Source organism: Stegostoma tigrinum, chromosome 10, assembly GCF_030684315.1.
Source record: "Stegostoma tigrinum isolate sSteTig4 chromosome 10, sSteTig4.hap1, whole genome shotgun sequence".
In the NCBI taxonomy this organism is placed as follows: Eukaryota; Metazoa; Chordata; class Chondrichthyes; order Orectolobiformes; family Stegostomatidae; genus Stegostoma; species Stegostoma tigrinum.
This window is the reverse complement of record NC_081363.1, coordinates 69,340,186-69,361,946: the sequence shown is the minus strand read 5'-3', so window position 1 is coordinate 69,361,946 and position 21,761 is coordinate 69,340,186. Positions and strand designations below refer to the sequence as shown.

The window sequence follows — 21,761 nt, the reverse complement described above, 5'->3', positions numbered from 1 at the left end:
TCCGATGCAACAGGCAAATTAATTCAGTTTTAGGATGAAAACACACAAACTGGAGTTGACAATCACTGAATATTAGGACACAGGAAAAAAAAATGTCATTGCTGCATACAATACTGAATAGAAATAAATTATACTGAATGGTATAATAATCATTTTACTTAATTTCATTCAGTTGCAAATTGTGCAGCATTCTAATTAGTTAAAATTTATCAAGCAATAAATGGGAATTCAAACATTAGAAAGTGAACAATAATTTTTCAAACTATTCAATCATCAATTTTGAAGACCCATCTATCATAGGCTCAAAATGTGCAAGGGAATGTATTTTACTGGCTCTGAGCAATTCCTAACACAATTAATAATTTAAGTCATTTAATAACTCATGACCATACAGGCACTGATGACAACATGTGACCATGTCTTATTCAAACGTAAAGACAAAACCTGTGAACCTGTATGAAACAGCATTCACTTGACAACTGGCTGGGCTCATCATACATCACAAGTTAAATACGACAAATATACAAATACATCACAAGTGTTAATAGTCAAGCTCAAAATGCTTGCTACTTTTAATTGCAGGTAACCAAAGCCACTCAATCATTTCAATCAAACAGCAGATCCTCGTCCTTTTCTTCTTCAAGTAGGTTGGCTGGTGCATTGGTAGATTTTAGCCTCTGTCCTTCCTGTTCTTTCTCTATCTTCTCCTTCAACTGCTTTTTCTTTTCCTGAATCTTTTTCAACCTGCAAATGTGAAGAAATTGGAAATTACTTAAACATATATCAATCATGGTTGTTCAGTATAGAGAGCAGTCAAAGTGAACAACAATTGAACTTCGATAATGAAATGTGAGGCCGGATGAACACAGCAGGCCCAGCAGCATCTCAGGAGCACAAAAGCTGATGTTTCGGGCCTAGACCCTTCACAATTGAACTTCGCTGCATTTACAGAATAAATAGGTGAGCATATGTTTTGTGAAGCATGTGGAGATCTGTATTTAAGAGGCTCCAACTGACAGTAAAATAAATTTTAATGTTGGAAAACAGCTGACAAGAGTTCTCTAAAGACTAAAAAAAATGCTTCCATCACTTACCGATAAAATTCTTCCCTTTCTCGCTCATCCAACTCAGTTATGATATAAGATAAAGTGCGCTCAATCCGAGGAATTATCACTTAAGTAAAATGGGAGAGTAGTTACTACTTACTGAGTACGTAACTTAATAATAAATAATTATGACTGCATTATGACCAATCCATTCTAATCCTAAATTTGCATGTTTACCCTGAAGTTCTGTGGACGACAACTTTTCGTACCTTTTCCCCCATCTGCACGAGTAAAGGTTGTACATAAAAGCAATATATTTTCCACTCGCAAAAAAATGAAATAGAAGTTGCAATTTTTTATAGTCGAATGAAACATTGAACAATATATACCGAATAATATTTGATTCCATTGATCCAGTATTTACTTCAGGTTAAATGCAAATCTATGTTCATGATCTCTTGATGAAGGTGCTTGAATCTTTAGAAGGGTGGTAAAATAATCACTCCAGTCTTGTGTAATAGAATCCAAGACAGATGGCGAAATTGAAAATAAACCTCATATATGTTTTGTGGAGACAGCTAATTGAGTTCCTCAGTCTTGCTTCTCTCAATCCATACCTAGTGTCATAGCTGCTCCCTATTTATTTGTATATTCTCTCATCAGTCTGATCAGAGGTGTTATTACATACTGTGGAGCAGGTGGGACTTGAACCCAGGCCGGCTGGCTCAGGGACACTACCACTATACGCAAAGAGCCCGTCCCTATTTAATTGTGCTCAGATTATTTATAGTCACTAGCTGGCTATTTTAAAAAATAAACTTTAACAACATGACTAAACAGGCATTAACATCTCCCTTCTGAGCATCTGTAACTTCTACACATTCTGTGTTACACTAAGAGTAGACTTCTACATATTTTATTATGTTAAAAGGTACCATATAAACAAATTGGCGTACATGTAATTGCATACTTAATGTACACAAAGCTATTTGAAAATCTTGTATTTACTTACCCAACCTAATTCTAAGGCTCTGATTTCATTACACAATTTAGCATAGGTAATACTATCTACCCTATCGACCCTTCTACTTTGCATCAATAAAGGTACAGAGGAGTGGATACATCCCTAATTCATTACTTGATAGTATTAGGAAAGGCCACACTCTAAACTACATTTTGCCCACAGTCCTATGAAAATCTATTTCTGTACTGATACCGTGGGCCTCAAGAGTTACATTGATTTTGGTCAAGTTAGTTTTCTAGTTGGTAAATTGGTAATTAACAGTCACCAGTTAAAAGATTCTCAAAATGGAGAACGAGATCAAGAAAAAAAATTCAGAGAATTGCAGAAACATGCAATGATTTCCCAGAAGCAGTCCAAGAGGAGAAGACTGCACCTTCTATGGGAAAATCAGATAAACATTTGAAGCCGAAGAAACAACGGGAACATGGAAAAATAGAAAGATATTGGGATTAGTTTTAACTTCAGGAAAGGGTACAAATTTGCCATGGAAATACTTCTAATGATTCACTGATAAATATACCAAACAACTCTTTGAATGGAAGTAGAAATTGAGTATGATAATTGGGTGCGGAAAGCTGGGATGGTTTCAATACTTTTATGGGTAACCAGTGTATATACACACACTACAGATCCTGAATACTTGCCTTATAATAGAGTCACTAGTCCTCCAGCCCACCATGTCGATGCTGACCAGACACCAAACTATATTAATCCCATTTAACTGCACTTGGTCCATTGACTCCTAAGCCCTGGCATTAAATGCTTGCCCAGATGCTTCTTAGATGTTGCAAGAGTACCTGCCTCCATCACCCTATCACGCATGTTCCATATTTCTACCACCCTCAGAGGGTCATCAGAGTTAAGCCTAACATCATTCACAGAAGTGAAGATTCCAGCACGACTCACTAGAAGTTTGAGAGCTCAAGAATATTACTTTGTAAGGAGCCATGAAAGTTTGGAGGGTAAAAATTACATAATCAGTGAAAACTGTAGCTGGTGGATTTCAAGATAGACAAACAAGATGTCGCACCCTGGTGAGCAGATATTGCACCAATGGAGGGAGTGCAGCATAGATTTACCAGAATGATACCAGGACTCTGTATAATCTGTGTAATTTAATCCTCAAGAAGTGTTATATCCTTTGGAATTTAACAGGTCAAGCAGTGTTTTGATTAAAGTTATAGATACTAAGGGGAACTGAGAGACAGCTTCTGCTTTCGGGGGACTCCAAGATGTCATAGTATAGTCTAATAATTAAAGCCAGGCCCTCTAAGAAACAAGATCAAAACACTTTTACTTACAAAAGGTAGAAGGGTTTTAGAGCTCCCTTATTTTAAATTTGATTTTAATTTGAATAACCAATTTTGATTTTTGTTGAAGATGAGAAAAGGTGGGAATACAAAGGTAAGTCTCAGATCAACCAGGGTCTCAGTACATCCTGGCAGAACTGCCTGAAGCTCTAAGGGGCCTCCTCCATTAGACTTAAAAATCAAAGCATTAGAAAAAGTACTTAACTTACCATGTTCAATTGCATTTACACGTCTATTGGTAATTTTAATAGCTTCATCCAGTGTCACAAAGGAAGTCTGAAATTATCACAAGATTTCATGCAATAGTTATTGAAAAGTTCAAGTTTTTTCCATTGACCAGTCTTAAAAATCTCTGTATCAGGGTCGTAACAGCCATGTTTTTCATTGTAGATACTGGCATTTTTCTGAAGCTTTTCAAAATCATTAGTGATGTACGTTTCTGATTATTTAATAATTCACGTTATTGTTAAATAGCCTAAAACCTATTTTCTGCTACAGAATCAGAGCACGTTCATCTTTCTCTCTTACCTGCAGTGATGCCAGTTCAACCAGAAGCTCCACTGCTTTTGCATAATTTCTCTTGAGTTTAGCCAGCTGTTCTCCACCTCTAGCCAGACCAGTCAACTCATAACCTAATAAACAGCAAATTAAAATAAAAATCTCAGAGGATCACATCAGATTAATTACTAGAAGCACTGTAACCTTGTAATATTCACATTGAGTCAGAGTATTGTGTTTTATAACATCTAAAGCTTGTATTGCATTGAATAAAAGTTTCCTCGACAGAGATCAAGATGGTAAGATTATGATTTTCTTTATAAATTCTTGTTTTGCAATAACAGTTTTTCCCCTGCCCATTTACTGTGGTTCTGTAACTTGCTTTCAATTTTTTCTAACAGTTATTCCATCCACAAGTCTGTCCCTCCCTTCGTTTGCTTTTTCCTGCAAGTTTTCCAATTATATTAGCTTCTGTAAACATTTCCCTGATCCTATTGGTTGTCACGTGTAAGCTTTACTAAATTCCCACAGAATAGAAAATAAATGAAGTCAATATGTGATAGATCAAAGGCAGAGCAACTTGTTCAGAAAGTAGCACAATGTAACTAAGAGAAAGAAATTATTAGTTAATGAGGGAAGGTATAAAGAAATAGTGACAAGTGGTCGGGTGGAGTAGCAGTGATCAGAGCTGTAACAATACCATTCTCAATGTATCAAGGACCGAAGAGAATTTGAAGGTATCAACTCTTCACTGGTAATTCAGGGCACAATGTCATGGATTAGCAAGTATTGTCATCACCAAGTAAGTTAAAAGAAATTGGCTCCCTTTATTTTTTTTAAACCCACATCTCTGCTGGTCAGAACATTTTCTTGTAAAAAGGCATGCAGTGAAGGACAGATTCTAACCATATGGATTTGATGCAAAAGCTCTTTGCTACATTTGATGGAAATCATGTTTTAAAATAGAAACAGAGGGATTTTGATCAATTCATAAGTTTTTTTTGAATTTTCAAAACAAGATCAGAAAGTAATTCTGGAACAGAGATCTGAATACATAGCTGCTAAGATGACATAGGTCTTCAACTGTCTGCCTAGCAGACCCCTATGGTGTTAATGGAGAAAAGACTTATACCATGATGTTTGTGACTGACAGGCTGTAACTAAGGCAAATAATTTAACAAGCTGCAAAATCAAACAGCTTATGTTAAAGATACATAACTCCAAGAAAGTGGATATCCAAAAGTATGATAGCACAGTGGAAGGGTGAGAGTGATAGAATTGGGTATGTTTAATCTGTTGAAATGAACTTTACATCTATTGAAGTTCCAAATTGCAACATGTAATAGTGGCATCAAGGATAGCTCCTTGCAGGACACAGAGGTTAAGGATGTAGAAGAGGTATTTACTCAAGATGCCACAGTTATAATTAAGAAAAAAGTGATACCAAGCAAGGACATCCCAAAGCTGGGTTACGATGGTACAATGGAAGATGCTGGTGTTGGCAGCTGCCAAAGGCATGAGAGATCATGGAGGTAAACTGGTCACAGTCAGAAGATGCCACCTGGTGATTTTGCTTAAAAGCATTTCAGTTCTGTGATGGGATGAAAAAAAAAATTCGAGAGAGTGTTTACAGGGAGTTGCAGAAAGTTTGCTGAGAGTAAGGGCCAATAACACATTTAGGGACATTGTAAATTACCACTCATTTCCAAGGACCAAACTTACAAGTTCTCTTCATTTTAGACTGTGTTCATGACAAGTTCTGAATATGAGGTGGATAGTGGTTAAAAAGTTTAAAAACTGCTATATAGTTACAGCACAGAGGAGTTAATTCAGTTTGTCATATCTGTGCTGGTCTTTGCCAGAGTAATCCAAAACTAATTTCACTGCCCTGTTTTCTCATGGACTGTACGTCCTCTGTTCCAACTCGTTTCTTGCTCTTCCATTAAAAGAAACTGTACCATTTGTTATCGCACAGGGGCAGCATAACATACCAAATCAGCCTCGCTGTCACTGGATTTGCAAAACAGTGAGCTTGAAATATTCGATGACTCTCAAAATTGCTCAACGGTTCCTAATCAAAAACTTTACAAGTAAAAAATCTTGGAAACTACGTTCATAACTTAAACAAAAATTAACAATTTATTAAGAATGGGACTTTGGCAGAACACAGATGAACAAGGTAATGTAAATAATATCTGCAAACAAACCCAGTCTTCATGAATATAAACCCTCACTCTCAAACTGACCAGAGAGTTAAGGGATACATTTAAAATAAAAGTAAAAGAATTCCTGAGTATATGAATAGGAAGAGTTTAGAGAAATATGGGCCAAATGCTGGCAAATGGGACAAGGTCAGCTTAGGATGCCTGGTTAGTCCGGACAAGCCACCAAGAAAGGTCCATTTCTATGCTATAGGACTCCATATGATCTAGCTATGTTTTATTCTGGGATCAGATTTGTCCAGCATAACCATCAGCTGGAATCGTAACAGTATCCACCCTCTTGGCGATGTGCTTGTCTGCTTTTACTCACTGTCTCCTCCTTCCTGGTAATGCTCAAATACTGGCAGCACAACACCTGATGACAGAGATCAAAATCAAAATTAAGATCAAAACACAGTAATTGCATCAACAGCAAATACGTTTCTCACTTCAAAAAGTATAAAAGCCTACATTTATATCACAATGTTCCCTTTTACTACTTCTCCTCCTCCCTCAAAACATGCATGTCACGCAATGTTAACAGGCTGGCCACCTACTCTTAGGATCTGAATAATGCAAATGTTTGATGCAGCGACTAGGAAACATGACAGAATGACTCATGTTGCATTACTTCCCTTCTATTTTCTTGGCAGAGTAGGATCTGATGGCAGAATCACTGATTGGAGAGGGTGACCAAGTGGGTTTGTGCTGATAACCTTTCAGGCAATACGCTGCTTTTTGCTGCCAAAGCAAGCAGATCCTAGTGCAAGACTCAATCAAACTTGAAAAAGAGTATTTGAAATAAATAATGAAGCAGTGAGGTATCGCATCAAGACTGTAGGGAAATGGGACATTTAACCAAAACGGTCCACACCAGCTTCATATTCCACACGAACATCCCCTTATCCTACTGAAAATAATAAGTGTATTAAGTCCCCCATGTGATACTGTTTTTCAGATAGTTACCATGCTTTTTGTAGAAGAGGTTTTTCTTAAATTCTCTATAATGGCTATCTTGTATTTATAACTCCAAGTTATGGTCACGCCAACAAGTCAAAACGTTCTCTCTACATTCAGACTCTCATTGTCTAAATGATGTCTGCCAGCCTTCCCTGAAAAGCTCTAGCTTGTACAGGCTTTCCGGATTGTTAGAACATTTACATTCTGAAGTCTCTCTTTTTTTGGCACCTTGTCCAATATCTCAGGATCCTCCTTAGAATACATTAACTACAACTGAAAATTGCTTATAACTGTCAGTAGGAATCTGCCATCTTTAATAATTTCTACTTATTCCAAATCTTAGTTGACAAAAGGTAGAATGCAAACACATGGTTTCAAAGTAATTCTATAGATTTTGTTTACCTGACACCAGCCATAAGCATATATCACAAGAGAAGATGGAATTTTGTTAGTACTCTCATTCAATTTACCATAAGACATAGGAGTGGAAGTAAGGCCTTCGGCCCATCAAGTCCACTCCGCCATTTAAATCATGGCTGATGGGCATTTCAACTCCACTTCCCTGCACTCTACCCGTAGCCCTTGATTCCTTGTGAGATCAAGAATTTGTCAATCTCTGCCTTGAAGGCATCCAACGTTCCGGCCTCCAATGCACTCCGTGGCAATGAATTCCACAAGCCCACCACACTCTGGCTGAAGAAATGTCATCTCATTTCAGTTTTAAATTTATCCCCTCTAATTTTAAGGCTGTGCCCACGGGTCCTAGTCTCCCCGCCTAACGGAAACAACTTCCTAGTGTCCACCCCTTCTAAACCATACATTATCTTGTAAGTTTCTATTAGATCTCCCCTCAACCTTTTAAACTCTAATGAGTACAATCCCAGGATCCTTAGCCATTCATCATACGTTAAGCCTACCATTCCAGGGATCATCCTTGTGAATCTCCGCTGGACACGCTCCAGGGCTAATATGTCCTTCCTGAGGTGTGGTGCCCAAAATTGGACACAGTATTCTAAATGGGGCCTAACTAGAGCTTTATAAAGCCTCAGAAGCACATTGCTGCTTTTATATTCCAACGCTCTCAAGATAAACGACAACATTACATTCGCTTTCTTAATTACAGACTCTACCTGCAAGTTAACCTTGAGAGAATCCTGGACCAACACTCCCAGATCCCTTTGTACTTCTGCTTTGCGAATTTTCTCACCATTTAGAAAATAGTCCATGCCTGTATTCTTTTTCCAAAGTGCAAAAACTCAATTTACTCACATTGAATTTCATCAGCCATTTCCTGGACCACTCTCCTACACTGTCTAAATCATTTGTATAATTTCTAATGTATTTTTGGAAATCTAAGTGTGAGGGCTGGTTTATCAAACTGGATTTCTTTGCAAATCCTGTTCCAAATGTCATACTTATCCAAGTTACAAAATTAAACAACTCACAAAAGAAACATGATACCAAAAACCCCATAAAAACGCACCTGCTACATTGTCTTTTTTAGCTCGGACCTTAACCTGTGCCTTGTTCACATTTTGGATCACAGTAGTACTGCATAGAACAGAACCAGTATATTAGTGGCAACATTAGTCTGTGTGTACTTTGTAAGTATGAAGGTGTTTCATAACTAATATTGAAGATTCATGTTTGAAGGATAGCAGACATGTGTTCATTTGAAAAGTCTGTCAATATATTTGAACTTTTTTTTGTACATACGTACAATATACACACACATTTTATATATAAATAAAATGGATCACCAAACGGCATCAGGGTGTTTCTTAAGACACTTCTTGGAAGTCACATGCCTTAAACTAACTGATGGTCTTAATTATTGGATGTCACATGTATGGGCTTACGGCCGTCAGAAGTTAGTTCGTTTTTGAGATAATACGAACTGCTGATGCTGGAGAATCCGAGATAAAGTGTAGAGCTGGATGAACACAGTCTAGGCCCGAAACGTCAGCATTTGTGCTCCTCTGATGCTGCTTGGCCTGTTGTGTTCATCCAGCTCTACACTTTGTTATCTTAGTTTGTTTTTGATACTGTTTGGTGTTCAGTCGAGGTACAGTTCACTAACAGGTGCTACCAAACCAGAGAGTCCACTGCTATAAGAGATCAACCTCTTTACGTTGCCCGAATGAACTGCATCTGCAAAGGTCCCAGTGAGATCTGCCTGCATTTAGTGACTCTTGCCTGTGTGCACTAAACCACTGACTAAAAGCTATTTCAGCATTTCATACTTTGTCCTTCCTTTTCCTTTAAGAACCAACTAATAATTTAATAAAGAGAACCACATTAGTCAAATATTCTCTGCTGAGAAAATAATTTTCCTTTAATTGATATGCACGCATAGGGGTTATTTAGAGGAGCAAATACTTATGCTTTCATTCTGTGTTTTAATCCAATTTACACCTTGTTGAAAAGTCTCGTTTCAAAATAAAGCAATAATGTTGTTATCAGAGGAACCCGGTTGATGGATCTTTTACTTTAAATTTAATACAAATCAAGTATATAATTAACCATTTTCAGTAGCTGGATAAAGATTTTAAATTTATGCTGTGGTCAATGGATGCTCGGCTGAGACAGCAACTGTACACTCTGCAAATATTGGTCACAGAATCCTAGAATGCTTCCAGTGCGAAAAGAGACTATTTACCCCATCAAATCCACACCAACCCTGTGAACAGCATCCCACTCAGAACTAGTTCCCTACCCGCTCTTCATAACCCTGCATTTACTGTCGCCTATCTATCAGCCAACAGATCTTTGGCCTGTGGGAGTACCAAGTAGCAGCCACACATACACGGACACAATGTGCAAATTCCACGCAGACAGCCACCCAAGGCTGGAATCAAATCTGGGTTCTTGGCGTTGTGAGGCAGCAGTGCAAACCACTGAGCCCCAAAAACTCTAATCTATTTAACTTGAAGTTAATGGATTTAAATTATCTGATAATTTACATTTTAGGCAACAAATTCCTAACATTATTTGATCAAAAATTATGTTAATTTTAATGGACCAATGCTGATAATTATAAGCTTAATCATGCACATTTAATGAGCAACCTTTACAGTCAAGAATATTTCAAATTCAGCATGTGCATGTAAAGTACAAAATAGACTCTGCAATTATAAGCAATTGAAAGAATCTAACATGCATTAACGGTCCCTTTTAGCATATAACAATTTTTCATACCTTAACTGCTCCCATGGAGCAAGTGAAGGGCAGCCAAGTCACCAAATCAATAGTCTCCAAACACCAACAACCAAGACTGGTTTCCCAAAGCCTCATTTACAGATAAGAAGGTGGTCACTCTACAAAGAAATCTTTGATAACTGCAGTCTCACCTGAAGTCTCCAGCAGTGAATTTGGCTTCAGCTAAGGAAAAGGCCGCTTCCCTCATTACTTCACCCATCAGTGTTTTAGTCTGAGATGTGAAAACCAAAAATAATGCAAAATGTATCAGTCAGCAGTGCCACATTATACTGAAACACAGGGTTTGACTGTCTTGATTTCATTTTGCTACAAGGTTTTTTTTGTTTCATTGAAAATAAAATGCCTGGTTCATTTATGGATTATATAATAGAAATAGTAATTTCCAAAAATCTGCGAGGATGCCCTCATTTTCTGCCATTTGCCTTAGTTTAATTAACATATTCACTGTTTTCCGTGATGTCCTACAGGGAACACAGGGTCTAATCAGTTAGGCTGATATTGGTAATACGGAAAACATTGGAAGTCATTATGAGATTTAATAGCACAGAACTTTGAAAACTATGACAGAATTGGAAAAAGTTCACTATGGATTTATGAAAGGGAAATCATGCTTGACAAATCTTTTGGAACTTTACTGAATGCAGTTAACTTGGACTTTCAGAAGTTTTACAGTAAGACATTAGCGTGTAAAGTTAAGTCGTTTGGGACCGGGTGTAATGTACAGACATGGACAGAAAACCAGTTGTTAGATACAAGAAAGGGAACATAGTTGGAATTAACAGAACTTTTTTCCAAGTAGCAGCCAGTGACCAGTGCCGTACTACAAAGGATCAGCGCCTTTGCCCCTGACGCTCACAATATATATCCATGATTTAAATGAGGGAACTACATGTAATAATGCATGGCATTAACTGGGAAAGGGGGAGATCCAACAAGATCTGGATCCAGTTGCTGAAAGTAGGTATCTGGGTGCAGCAGGTGGTGAGACAGGCAAATGGTGTGTTGACCTTCATAGCAAGGGGACTTGAGTACAGGAGCAGGCACGTCTTGCTGCAATGCCACAGTGTCTTGGTGAGACCACATCTGGAGTAATGAGTGCAGTTCTAGTCTCCTTATCTGGCTATGAAGGAAGTACAAGGCAGGTTAAGCAGATTGATTCTTGGCATGACAGGACTGACATACAAGGAGGCACTGGATTGGTTAGGACTGTATTCACTGGAGTTGAGAAGAATAAGTGGAATTTCATAGGAACCTATTCGAGCAGGGCATGCCAGGGTAAACACAAGAAGGGAATCCAGAAGCAGAGGTCAAAGGATGTAGCCATTTAGAAATAGATAAAGAGAAATTCCTTTGTGCAGAGGGTGGTGAACCTGTGGAATTCTCCATCGCACAAAGCAATTGAGGCTAAGATATATATTTTTAAGAAGGATAGTTAGATCTAGTTTGTGATGGCTAAAAGGATAAAAGGGTACGGGGAGAAAGCACAAGCAAGGGCAGCATGGTGGCTCAGTGGTTAGCACTGCTGCCTCACAGCACCAGGGACCCAGGTTCGATTCTCGCCTCGGGCAACTGTCTGTATGGAGTTTGCACATTCTCCCCGTGTCTGAGTGGGTTTTCTCCAGGTGCTCCGGTTTCCTCCCACAGTCCGAAGATGTGCAGGGTAGGTGGATTGGCCATGCAAAATTCCCCATAGGTTCGGGGAGGTGTAGATTAGGTGGGTTATAGGGAGATGGGTCTGGATGGGATGTTCTGAGGTTCGGTGTGGACTTGTTGGGCCGAAGGGCCTGTTTCCACCCTGTAGGGATTCTAATTCTAATTCAAGCAGAGATGTATGATCAGCTTGATCATACTGAAGGGAGAAACATGCCCGAAGGGTAGAATGGTCTTCTCCTGCTCCTATTTTCTATGTTTCAAGATGACCTGCCCCCACAATCCTCTGCCAATGTGTGTGCGTGCGCGTTGGCCACAAAGAAGTGTGCAACTCATTATACCACCTTAGTGCGCATGCTCAACAGAAACATCTAATCAGGAAAACGGTGATGTAATGCCACACGTCCATTCAACAGAGCCGCAGGCTAATATTCTGGGACATGGATTTGAATATCACCATAACAGATAATGAAATTTGAATTGTGTTTTTTTAAAATCAAAATCTAGAATTTAATGCTAGCTTAATGGGAACTGTGTCAAAATAGACAATGTTTGTAAAAACCCATATTCACTAACAGCCTTTAAGAAGGAAATCTGCCATCCTTACCATGACTGGCCTACACTGTCTCTTTGGTACATAACTTTGTGATTAACTCTTAACTGAAGATGACCTAGATGGGCACACAGATCAAGGGTTCAAAGGCAATTAACAATATACAACAAATGTCAGCCTTGGTAACAATGCTCACACCCTGTACAACAGCAAAATACATTGAGCTGGGGGTCAAGACTGTAATCATCTATTGCATTTCTCGTGACATCCTACTTCACTAAACAAGATGATTCTGTTTCCCTGGTTGACAGCACAAAACATAGCCAAGATATCGTGCACATAAATAAAGTGTGGTTAAATGAACACAAGTAGAAATCAAATAGAACTGACAATGAATGAGCAGGACTGCTGTGTTAAAAACTGCAATAACATTGCTAAATGTGTGTTGTGAGCTTAGGAGAAAAACCAAATAGTAAGGTTTAGTTAAATTTATTATAATTGTTCCTTGAAAATAAATTTCACCTCTATAATCTTCTTCAGGATTTGTCTGAAGCGAAGTGTAAGGGCATCAGACTTTTTCTTCAGTAGGTTGCGACCAGTCTGAGCACCTTTCAAACGGGCCTTCATTATAGTTTGTGCCCTGTGGCAAATGCAAAAAAAGGTTAGGTTTACTTCTTCTGCCCACTCATTTCTTTGCATGAGCAGGAACCCTTCCACTGACAGAAAGACGTGACATTTTTGCTCCCAGTTTTCATTTTGATGTGTTAAGAAAAGGTCATTCATGTTTCTCTTTATAAAGATGGGAAGAGCCTGTTTGCTTCAGTGCACGTAGGAAGCATTTATGCTTCTAAAAAGAGGAACAATGAATGGCTTTAGCTTGCTAAATAAATAGATGGAGCGGTCTGGTAGTATAGTGTAATGTTCCTACCTCCGAGTTAGAAAACCCAGGTTTAAGTCTCACCTGCCTCAAAAAGGTGTTTTATAACAATGACCAAGCAGATGGACTTCAATTTTATTTTAAGAATGGATGAATAATTCCAAGTCTGAGCCAAACCTGGACAATAGTTCAATAACAGTTAAGGGAAATATTTAACTTGGGCCAGTTCACGACACAAACATACTTGACATCAATCATTCAATTGGATATCTTACAAATGCAATACGAGCACAACAATATTTAATATGACAGATTAACAACATGTAGAACAAAAGGATTTATTCCCTCCAAACCAAATATTTCAGGTCAAAAACCTTTTTCAATTTTCAAAACCTGTGTTCCAACAGCACCATTTTTAAATTGAATCCATGAGGTAGAGTTTTGCAACAAATATAACGGAGTTGTCCAGACTTAGTGAAAATTTGGCTATGGAAATTTGTTCAGCTACCTGATTCTATCACGTATTAAACTCCCCCAAACCAGTTCCTGGTGTCAATGTACACACAACTGTTTATACAAAATATTTATTCCAAAATGTTCTTTTTTTCTATTAAAAAAGGTCACTGAGGACATCAAGTAAAAGGAGTTAGATGTTAAATATGGCCCCTTTCACATTCTCATGACAGTATCAAAGCAGCTTGGACTTATTGTCAAAGCTCTTTCACATGCTATGAGCAGGTGCAGAAAATAGTCAAGAAGACTGACAGAATGCTGGCCCTCATATCCAAAGGGCTGGAGTATAAGGGTGCAAGTGTTATGCTACCGTCATACAAAACCTCAGACCCCACTTAGAGATCTGAGAGCCGACTTGGGCACCCCACCCTAGGAACATTGTCTTGGTGCTGGAGGTAGTTCAACACAGATTTATATGGATGATACCTGGATTTCAGGGGTTCAGTTACGAGAAGGGGTTGGACAAATTAGACCTTTATTCTCTAGAACCTAGAAAGTTCAGGGGTGATCAAGATGGGGTTTTTGGAACATTAACAGGGAAAAACAGGATAACCCTATTTCCAATAGTGGAACATTCTCAAATCAGTGTGCATAGTCTAAGAAATAGGACCAGGCCATTCAAGAGAGAGACGCTAGAAAACACTTCTGCACACAGTAGAAGGCTTTGGAACTCTCTTCTTCACATGGCAGTCAATGCTAATTCAACTGTCAATTTAAATTGGACATTGTCAAGGGATATGGGCCCAATGCAGACATATAGAGTTAGGCAATGGTCTTATTGAATGGCCTATTCCTGTTCCTATTGGAGTAGTGTGTTCAATTCTGGGCACTTTATTTAAGAAAGGATGCTAAAGCCCTGGGGACACTGCAAAGCAGGTTTACTAAAATGACTGCAGAGATAGTAGGAAATGCCGATAGTGGATAATCTGAGATAACATGGTGTAGAGCTGGATGAACACAGCAGGCCAGGCAGCATCAGAGGAGCAGGAAAGCTGGCATTTCAGTTCGAGACCCAAAACGTCAGTTGTCCTGCTCCTTTGCTGCTGCTTGGCCTGCTGTGTTCATCCAGCTCTACACCATGTTATCTTATATTACCAGATTGATAACAGGAATTAGAGTATCTAGACACAAGGCAAGATTAGATAAATTGCGCGTATTCTCCTTGAACAGAGAGGATTAAGATATGACGTTATTGAGGCGTTCAAAATTTCTGCTAATTAGTATGTCAATGGCTCAGTCACAATTTCAAGATTGTCAGCAAGGCAGCTAGGAGTGAGATGAGGAGAAACTTCTTTATTCAGTTGTTAGGATTTGGAATGCTCTCTCTGGGAGTGCAGTGGAGACAGATTCCATAGGTTTCAAAAGACAGATGGATATATATTTGGAAGACAGGAACTTTTAGGGTTTTGGAGATAGGGCTGGAGAACAGGACTAGCTGACTAGATCTTTCAGGAACTGGTACAGACACTATGGAATCAGTGATTCTATAATTTACTTATGGATAGGAAATTAAAAGACTACCTCAGATAACAAAGTGTAGAGCTGGATGAACACAGCAGACCAAGTAACATCTCAGGAGCACAAAAACTGATGTTTCGGGCTCTCTGACGAAGGGTCTAGGCCCGAAATGTCAGCTTTTGTGCTCCTGAGATGCTGCTTGGCCTGCTGTGTTCATCCAGCTCCACACTGTTATCTTGGATTCTCCAGCATCTGCAGTTCCCATTATCAAAAGACTACCTCATCTGCTTTTAGTGATTATTACAGGACACTAGCCAGAACTACCCGCATTTGTGAACTCGCAGACAAGCCTGAACTGTTATTCCATTCAAGAAACAGTACTTCCAACAATGCAGCACCCCTTTATTATTCTGCTGAAACACTAGATCAGTTACATTTCAGATCCTGCAGTACGGTTTGAATTCACCTCCTCTGTAGGTGTGCTACCACAGCATGTGGATGGCCACTTATCAGTATAGACAATTACTATATGCTATACTTTTACAACAATGCATCTGAGAAATTATTCCCATGTATGGCAGTTAAATAATTTTGGTAAAGGGGGCTGTGAAGATGGCCAACGTAACAATACCAACTTTTCCAAATCAGACAGAATGTAAAAGTTGGAAACAATGTGCTGTGGGTGAATTCCAAATTCTGGCAACATTAATTATCAATAAAGTATTCCACAGCTGCAGAAGAGCTCATAATTATTTCTACCATGTTTGAATTATTACCATTTCATAATCTCACAAGTATTGGTGTATTATATAGTATGTCTAATAAAAATTGTTTAGAGGACACCCATCCCTTATTGTCTACCTTTTTCAAAAATCAAAAGTCAATCAGCTTGAACATTGTAGCCATTGAGGGTGACATGTATTTCAAAAATCTTCACAATGCAGCTAAACAAACAAATGTTTAGTTTGTCTTTCCATGTTATTGTATTCAACACGTTCCTAAAAATTCAGCAATATGTAGTGATTCATGCATTTTTTGTAAGAGATTTCTAATTGCAATGCCAATTTTGATCCAATAATGGATTGCGAAATTTTGGAATCTGTCATGCAAATTGGGCACCGTTGCATTAATTATCTGTCTGTGTTATAATCTCCGACTGACACTCTCAATTTTTATTTAGTTTCGACTGTAAAAGTTCCTTTATTTGGAAATAGTTCGATGATTCAGGAAGAAATGGGCCAGCACTTTTAAACGCAGTTTCATTCCAACAGCCCTTCACCTGAGCCAAAATTTAAAATGCTAAACTTTAAAATTTCCAGGTCGGAGCACTAAAGCAAAAGTCAAACTTGAGATGGCTAAAAACCGTAATCAAAAATCTGACACTCACATTCGCGATGGGAAGATCTCAATCCTCTCCTTGCCTGACATGTTTGGCTATTTCTTGAGGTGGGGGGGGGGGGGGGGGGGAAGATCCAATAGCTGGTGGAAAAGATGAAAATCTTTGCAATCGACAAGGAGTGTCCCGTGACCTTCAGCAGGTTGTAAGGCTAAGCCCTAGTGGGGCTACTTCCTCCTATAATTTTCTACTAACTTTCTTCGGTCGACTCGAGCAAATTGTTGGTTTCCACGGATCAGCAGCTGGCAACATCACGTGACAGGGCGGAGGTGACCTGTGACCTCCCTCACCACCGGGTTAACCGTCGTCCAAATATTCTAGATGGGGATTTTAATTTTTTTAAATGAAGTATCTCTTAGTGTTGCTGTTTGCTTCGCCAATTCCATATCTCACCGTTTTATCTCGCTGTTATTAACTATCTACGATCCTTTACCAAGATGGCGGCGACACGTCGTTACACCCGGCTGCCCCTTCATTTCCAGTCCTCCGTCAATACTAGAGAGCGAAAACCTAACAAAGCTATCGTGCAAAAGCACAATGTGTGTGAGTCGCGTCTAATGAATGAATGCTACAAATCAAGGCCGCTCCGCGATATCGATCGCGACTTCCAAGGTTACTTGGAGTGACGTTTCACTCCGCCCTCCTCTCGGCTTCAGGTCGCAGCTCCGCGCTTGCGCAGAAGCGGGGTTTCTGGCGAAGGGACGTACTTGCGCTGCGCACGAGAGATTCTGCGGTGCAGAGATAGTAGGAGCTGCAGAAACGTTAGCTTTCCTGCACCTCTGATGCTGCTTGGCCTGTTTTCTTCAGCCAGCTGTACACCTTGTTATCTCAGATTCTGCGGTGCAACGTGAGGATAAACATTGCCGCGCCTGCGCAGAATAAAGCGTGCGCCGTAACAGTTACGGAAAACGGCGTCGCGCCTGCGTAGAAAAGTAATTGTGGGAACAACGGAAATAGCGCGAGTCGGAGTGTGGGCCTGAGGTGCTGACCGTCCTCGTTCGCAGCAGCGCTGCCTACAGATTCTGCTCAAGTAAGTGAGTCCCAGTGCTGTCCTCATATCGGGAGCCGCAGTCCACCCCCCACGCCACTGATTCGCTGGTTAAGGCGGATCTAGATTCCGGCCCAATGCCAGCATGTTTTATGGTCATGTCGGCTCCTCAACTCGGGCTTCACCTGCGGGCCCATCCGGGCCTCTCTCTCTCTCTCTCTCTCTCTCTCTGTGTGTTTTTTTTGTGCGGCCTCTTTCTATCACTCGTGCCATTTTTCACTCCACTTTAAAGCTACCACCTGGAATGTGGCAGCTTCCAGGGTGGTGATGTCCCCACTTCTGACCCAGCAGATCCAGGTTGAAGTCCCATCTGTTCCAGAGGTATTCCACGAACAGGTTGATTAGAAAATAATTACAGCCACTGTGATTAAACTGAGGATTCTTGAAGTTCACAGATGGAAGGTACTTTGATTGCATCATTCTTAAAGTGAAATCCCAAGGGATGAAAGGCCTTAATATTCACTTCGTGATCAAGGAATTTCTTTTCTATCTTTGCTGATTTAGGAATTGAACTAGGTTTGGCTTGAAGTTCATACTTCTGTCAGACTAGGTATTTGGAATTAAAGTTTTAAAGAGATCTTCATTATGTCACGAGTAGGATGAAGTATTCAAATGAGGTATGACTGCATTATTGCTGACTGCTTTTCAGTTTTCTAATTTCTTTGTAGATAGATATTTTTTTTTATTAGCCTTGTCCAAATCTGAATCCTTGTCCTGAAGCTATTTACATGAAATAAAGTACAGATGATCATTATTGAAAATAGCATTGAAATGAAAATTGTACCATGAAGTATCAGTTGTGTCACAAAAATGGTCAGATTAATTGTCAGTTTGAACTGATATATGCAATTAGTGTTGGCTGGAGGCTGCTGTTGATTTCTGATTGAAGTTTATTGAGACATCTGAAGCCTGCCTCAAAATATGTTCTTAGGTGTTGATTCATGGCTCCATTGTAATTTCTTGTTTGGTGTTGGAATAATTACATGTGCAAGTCTCCAATGGCAGATTGGAAACTTCCTACAAAGTGTCAATATCAAACTTTATTAGTACTGTTGATATCTTCTAATCAATCTGTTCAGAGATGTCATTCCACACATAGAACCTAGGCCCACACCTTGACTTAGAGGTAGGTACCTCCTAAGAGTCCCATTGTGGTACTTTATTTTAATCAAGCTGCTCAGATACATTATGACACACATCTGAAGGATTGAAGCTGGGCCTCCTGGCTCTGAAGTAGGGACAGTGCCTTCCACCAGGGTGTCCAGTCTTGTTTCTTTATATCCTGGGGAATTAATGGAATTCAATTCATATGCATGGTCCTATCAGCAAGTTGTCCCTTGGCTTCTTCTGTGTTGGGAATGGCAGTCTGCAGCCTTGTTTAATCAAGGTGAGACTCTGCCTCATGGGAGTAAAATTGAAACTGTGGGCCCAGTGGAAATCCAGCTTCTAGTGGCATCTTTTACATCTGAAACTTTGCTGTCAGAATACTCTGCCTTTTTGCTCCCATGGAAGCACCAGGGCTTGATCTGTTGTATTACAAGTGTAGTTTTGTTTTGGCATCTTGCACTGGCCTTGTGGGCCAGAAAGCTTGAATTATGAGGAAAGGTTGGATAGGCTTGGGTTTTCATTGGAGCAGAGAAGACTAAAGGGCGATCTCATTGACGTGTACAGGATTATGAAGGGCATGGATATAGTGGATAAGGAACCACTGTTCCCCTTAGTTGGAGGGTCAGTGGTGAGGGCAGAAGGTTTGAGAGATATGTGGAAAAAATCTTTTATCCATAGGGTGGTGACAGTCTGGAATGTGCCTCTTTGGAAGGTGGTAGAGACAAATTGCCTCCATGCTATAACAAGTACATGGTTCAGTACTTGGCATGTCAGAACGTTCAAGACTGTGGGCTAACCGCCAGTATTGGTTCAGGCTCGATGGGTTGAACAGTCTCTTCTGCTCTGTTTCATTCTGTGACCTCATGATTTGGTGTTCATCTTTTTGAGAATTTAGGCTTGAGAGTTCAGAAACATTTCCACTGAGCAAGAGAAGACTAAGAGGTTAAAATTATGAAGGGTTGCGAGGCAATTTGGCCAACAGCTGTTTTAAAATCTGGGTCAGTTGTAGGAGGACATCAATTGAAATGAGTTCGGCAAGTTAGGATAAACTTGCAGGAACTTGCCCTGCTCTGACACAGAGCAGTGAAAGCAGAAGCCAGTGCATCTTTTAATGGAAGGGAAAAGTATTAGAAGAGATGAGATTTTGAGGATAAGTGTAACTAATGGGATGATTTTCAATTATTCTAGCAGTAAGCTAGGTCATGAAAACACACCTTCATAGGTAAATTCCTGTGGTTCCAAATTCTCTCTAACTCTTTCCCTCACCATTAACAAAGAAATTTCACGTAAAAACACTAGTCAGTGCAATGTACAATATTCAAGCTTCAGTACTATATCGATAGAATCAGCTGAAATTTCACTGTTATCTCAAATCTTAAGTTGTTATTTAACTAACTCCTCCTAAATTCTTTCCCTCAGATCATAGGGGAAGTTTTATAGTTTTACTGACATGAATTGCTCCCAGTTGTGATAACCTAAACTTTTTCTGTTCTATCAACTTGGAAATTTCTATCCAAGCTCTTCTCAATTGGAAGCACCACACACTAAATTCTTCAGCTATAGTGATTGTTTCCTTGAACGAAAAGCTTGATTCTCCACCTTTAGAGAAATTGTTTTCTGTTTTGAACTGAACTCAAAAACTAAAACTGATGGCTTTCTGGTTAGTTGTAAACACAACAGTATAAATGTTTCATCTATTAACATCACAGGGATTCTGTCAGGCACTTGATTAAAGTCACACGTTGCCTTAATTCATTTATCTAGCTGCTAATCCAAATGAGTTTTTTGCCCTTTTTAAAATGATTATGTTCACAGAACTGACCCTGTTTCTGTTTTGAAATCAAAGTCCCAGAATTTAATATTTATATGAACTACACGTTTCATCGTACAAATCCCATTATTTTGCACTGAGCAGACAGCACATTGCTCTGTCTGATCCATATATGTTGATACAACCAGGAAGAGGCTTCTTGATCATTTTTCACCAGTCATTGAGATCATGGTTGATCTGTGATCTATTTCCTGCCTTTGCCTCACCTCCCTTAACACTTTTGATGAACAAAAGTCTGTCAGTTCCCATTTTAACATGCATATTTGATTGCGCACCAATTTCCAAATTTTCTCAATTTCTGCCACTTTGTGTTTGGAAATGTTTCCAGATTTCACTCCTAAGTTTTTATGATCTAATTTTTCAACTAGGCCTCTAAATCCTGTATTCTGCATCCACCAGAGATGGTGCATGTTCAAAAAAAACCAGCTTCTACCTATACAAATTGTAGGACATGATGTGCTTTTATGCTTTGATCAGCCAATGATTGGTTTCTTTCTGGTTTGTTTAGCTCAACTTCCTACTGATTGAACTCATCCCACTTCATGGAAGTGGGATGCCAGCATATTTTAAACATATATTCTGTGCCATTCCTTAATATGAAGTAATTCTGAACACCATCCAGAAGTATTCAGCAGAGTTGTAAACAAGGGTCTAGACCCGAAACGTCAGCCTTCCTGCTCGTCTGATGCTGCTTGGTCTGCAGTGTTCATCTAGCTGTATACCTTGTTATCTCAAACTTCCTGAAGTAACTGGATTAACTAAAAGAAAATTTTGTTTTATGCTTTTATACATTACTTCAACATTTCAAAAAGCACATTCTCTGGAATCTAAAGCATTCTGCAATGATCTTCTGAATTAAAGAAATTTTTTTAATATTGTTGGGTGTTGGTCTCCCTTTTTTTGTTCACTTGAAGTTACCAGGCTGAAATGAGCTATATGTACAGTTAAACTGAAATTGCGTGGTGGGTTTTTAAGATCTCTTATTGTTTTATCCTCTCCTCGATTATTCTTTTACAATTCTGTTGGTTCTGCACATTTTTACGCAGTCTAGCGATAATACATTGTCTGCT

General features: G+C 39.3%; 2 protein-coding genes across 4 annotated transcripts in view; one reads left to right on the top strand and one right to left on the bottom strand.

Moving 5' to 3' along the window:
• Window positions 1-136: 136 nt before the first annotated feature.
• atp6v1d (ATPase H+ transporting V1 subunit D) lies at window positions 137-17,296 on the bottom strand. The gene is made up of 9 exons (XM_048537297.2): window positions 16,697-17,296; window positions 12,984-13,101; window positions 10,390-10,469; window positions 8,523-8,590; window positions 6,411-6,455; window positions 3,909-4,012; window positions 3,590-3,656; window positions 1,095-1,173; window positions 137-744 (listed from the first exon to the last, which is right to left on the bottom strand). Exons 1-9 carry the CDS (start codon window positions 16,735-16,737, stop codon window positions 606-608), a joined length of 741 nt encoding a protein of 246 aa, XP_048393254.1. The 5' UTR covers window positions 16,738-17,296; the 3' UTR covers window positions 137-605.
• A 129-nt stretch (window positions 17,297-17,425) lies between these two features.
• Window positions 17,426-21,761, top strand: part of LOC125455407 (eukaryotic translation initiation factor 2 subunit 1) — a 29,142-nt gene continuing 24,806 nt past the window's right edge. Inside the window, exon 1 of one of the 3 annotated variants that reach the window (XM_059649231.1) lies at window positions 17,426-17,735. The gene's annotated coding sequence lies outside the window, so the exon portion shown is untranslated. Of the gene's footprint in view, window positions 17,736-17,964; window positions 18,156-21,761 lie in introns of those variants that run through there. The other 2 variants (XM_048537294.2, XM_048537295.2) reach the window with 2 other exon arrangements.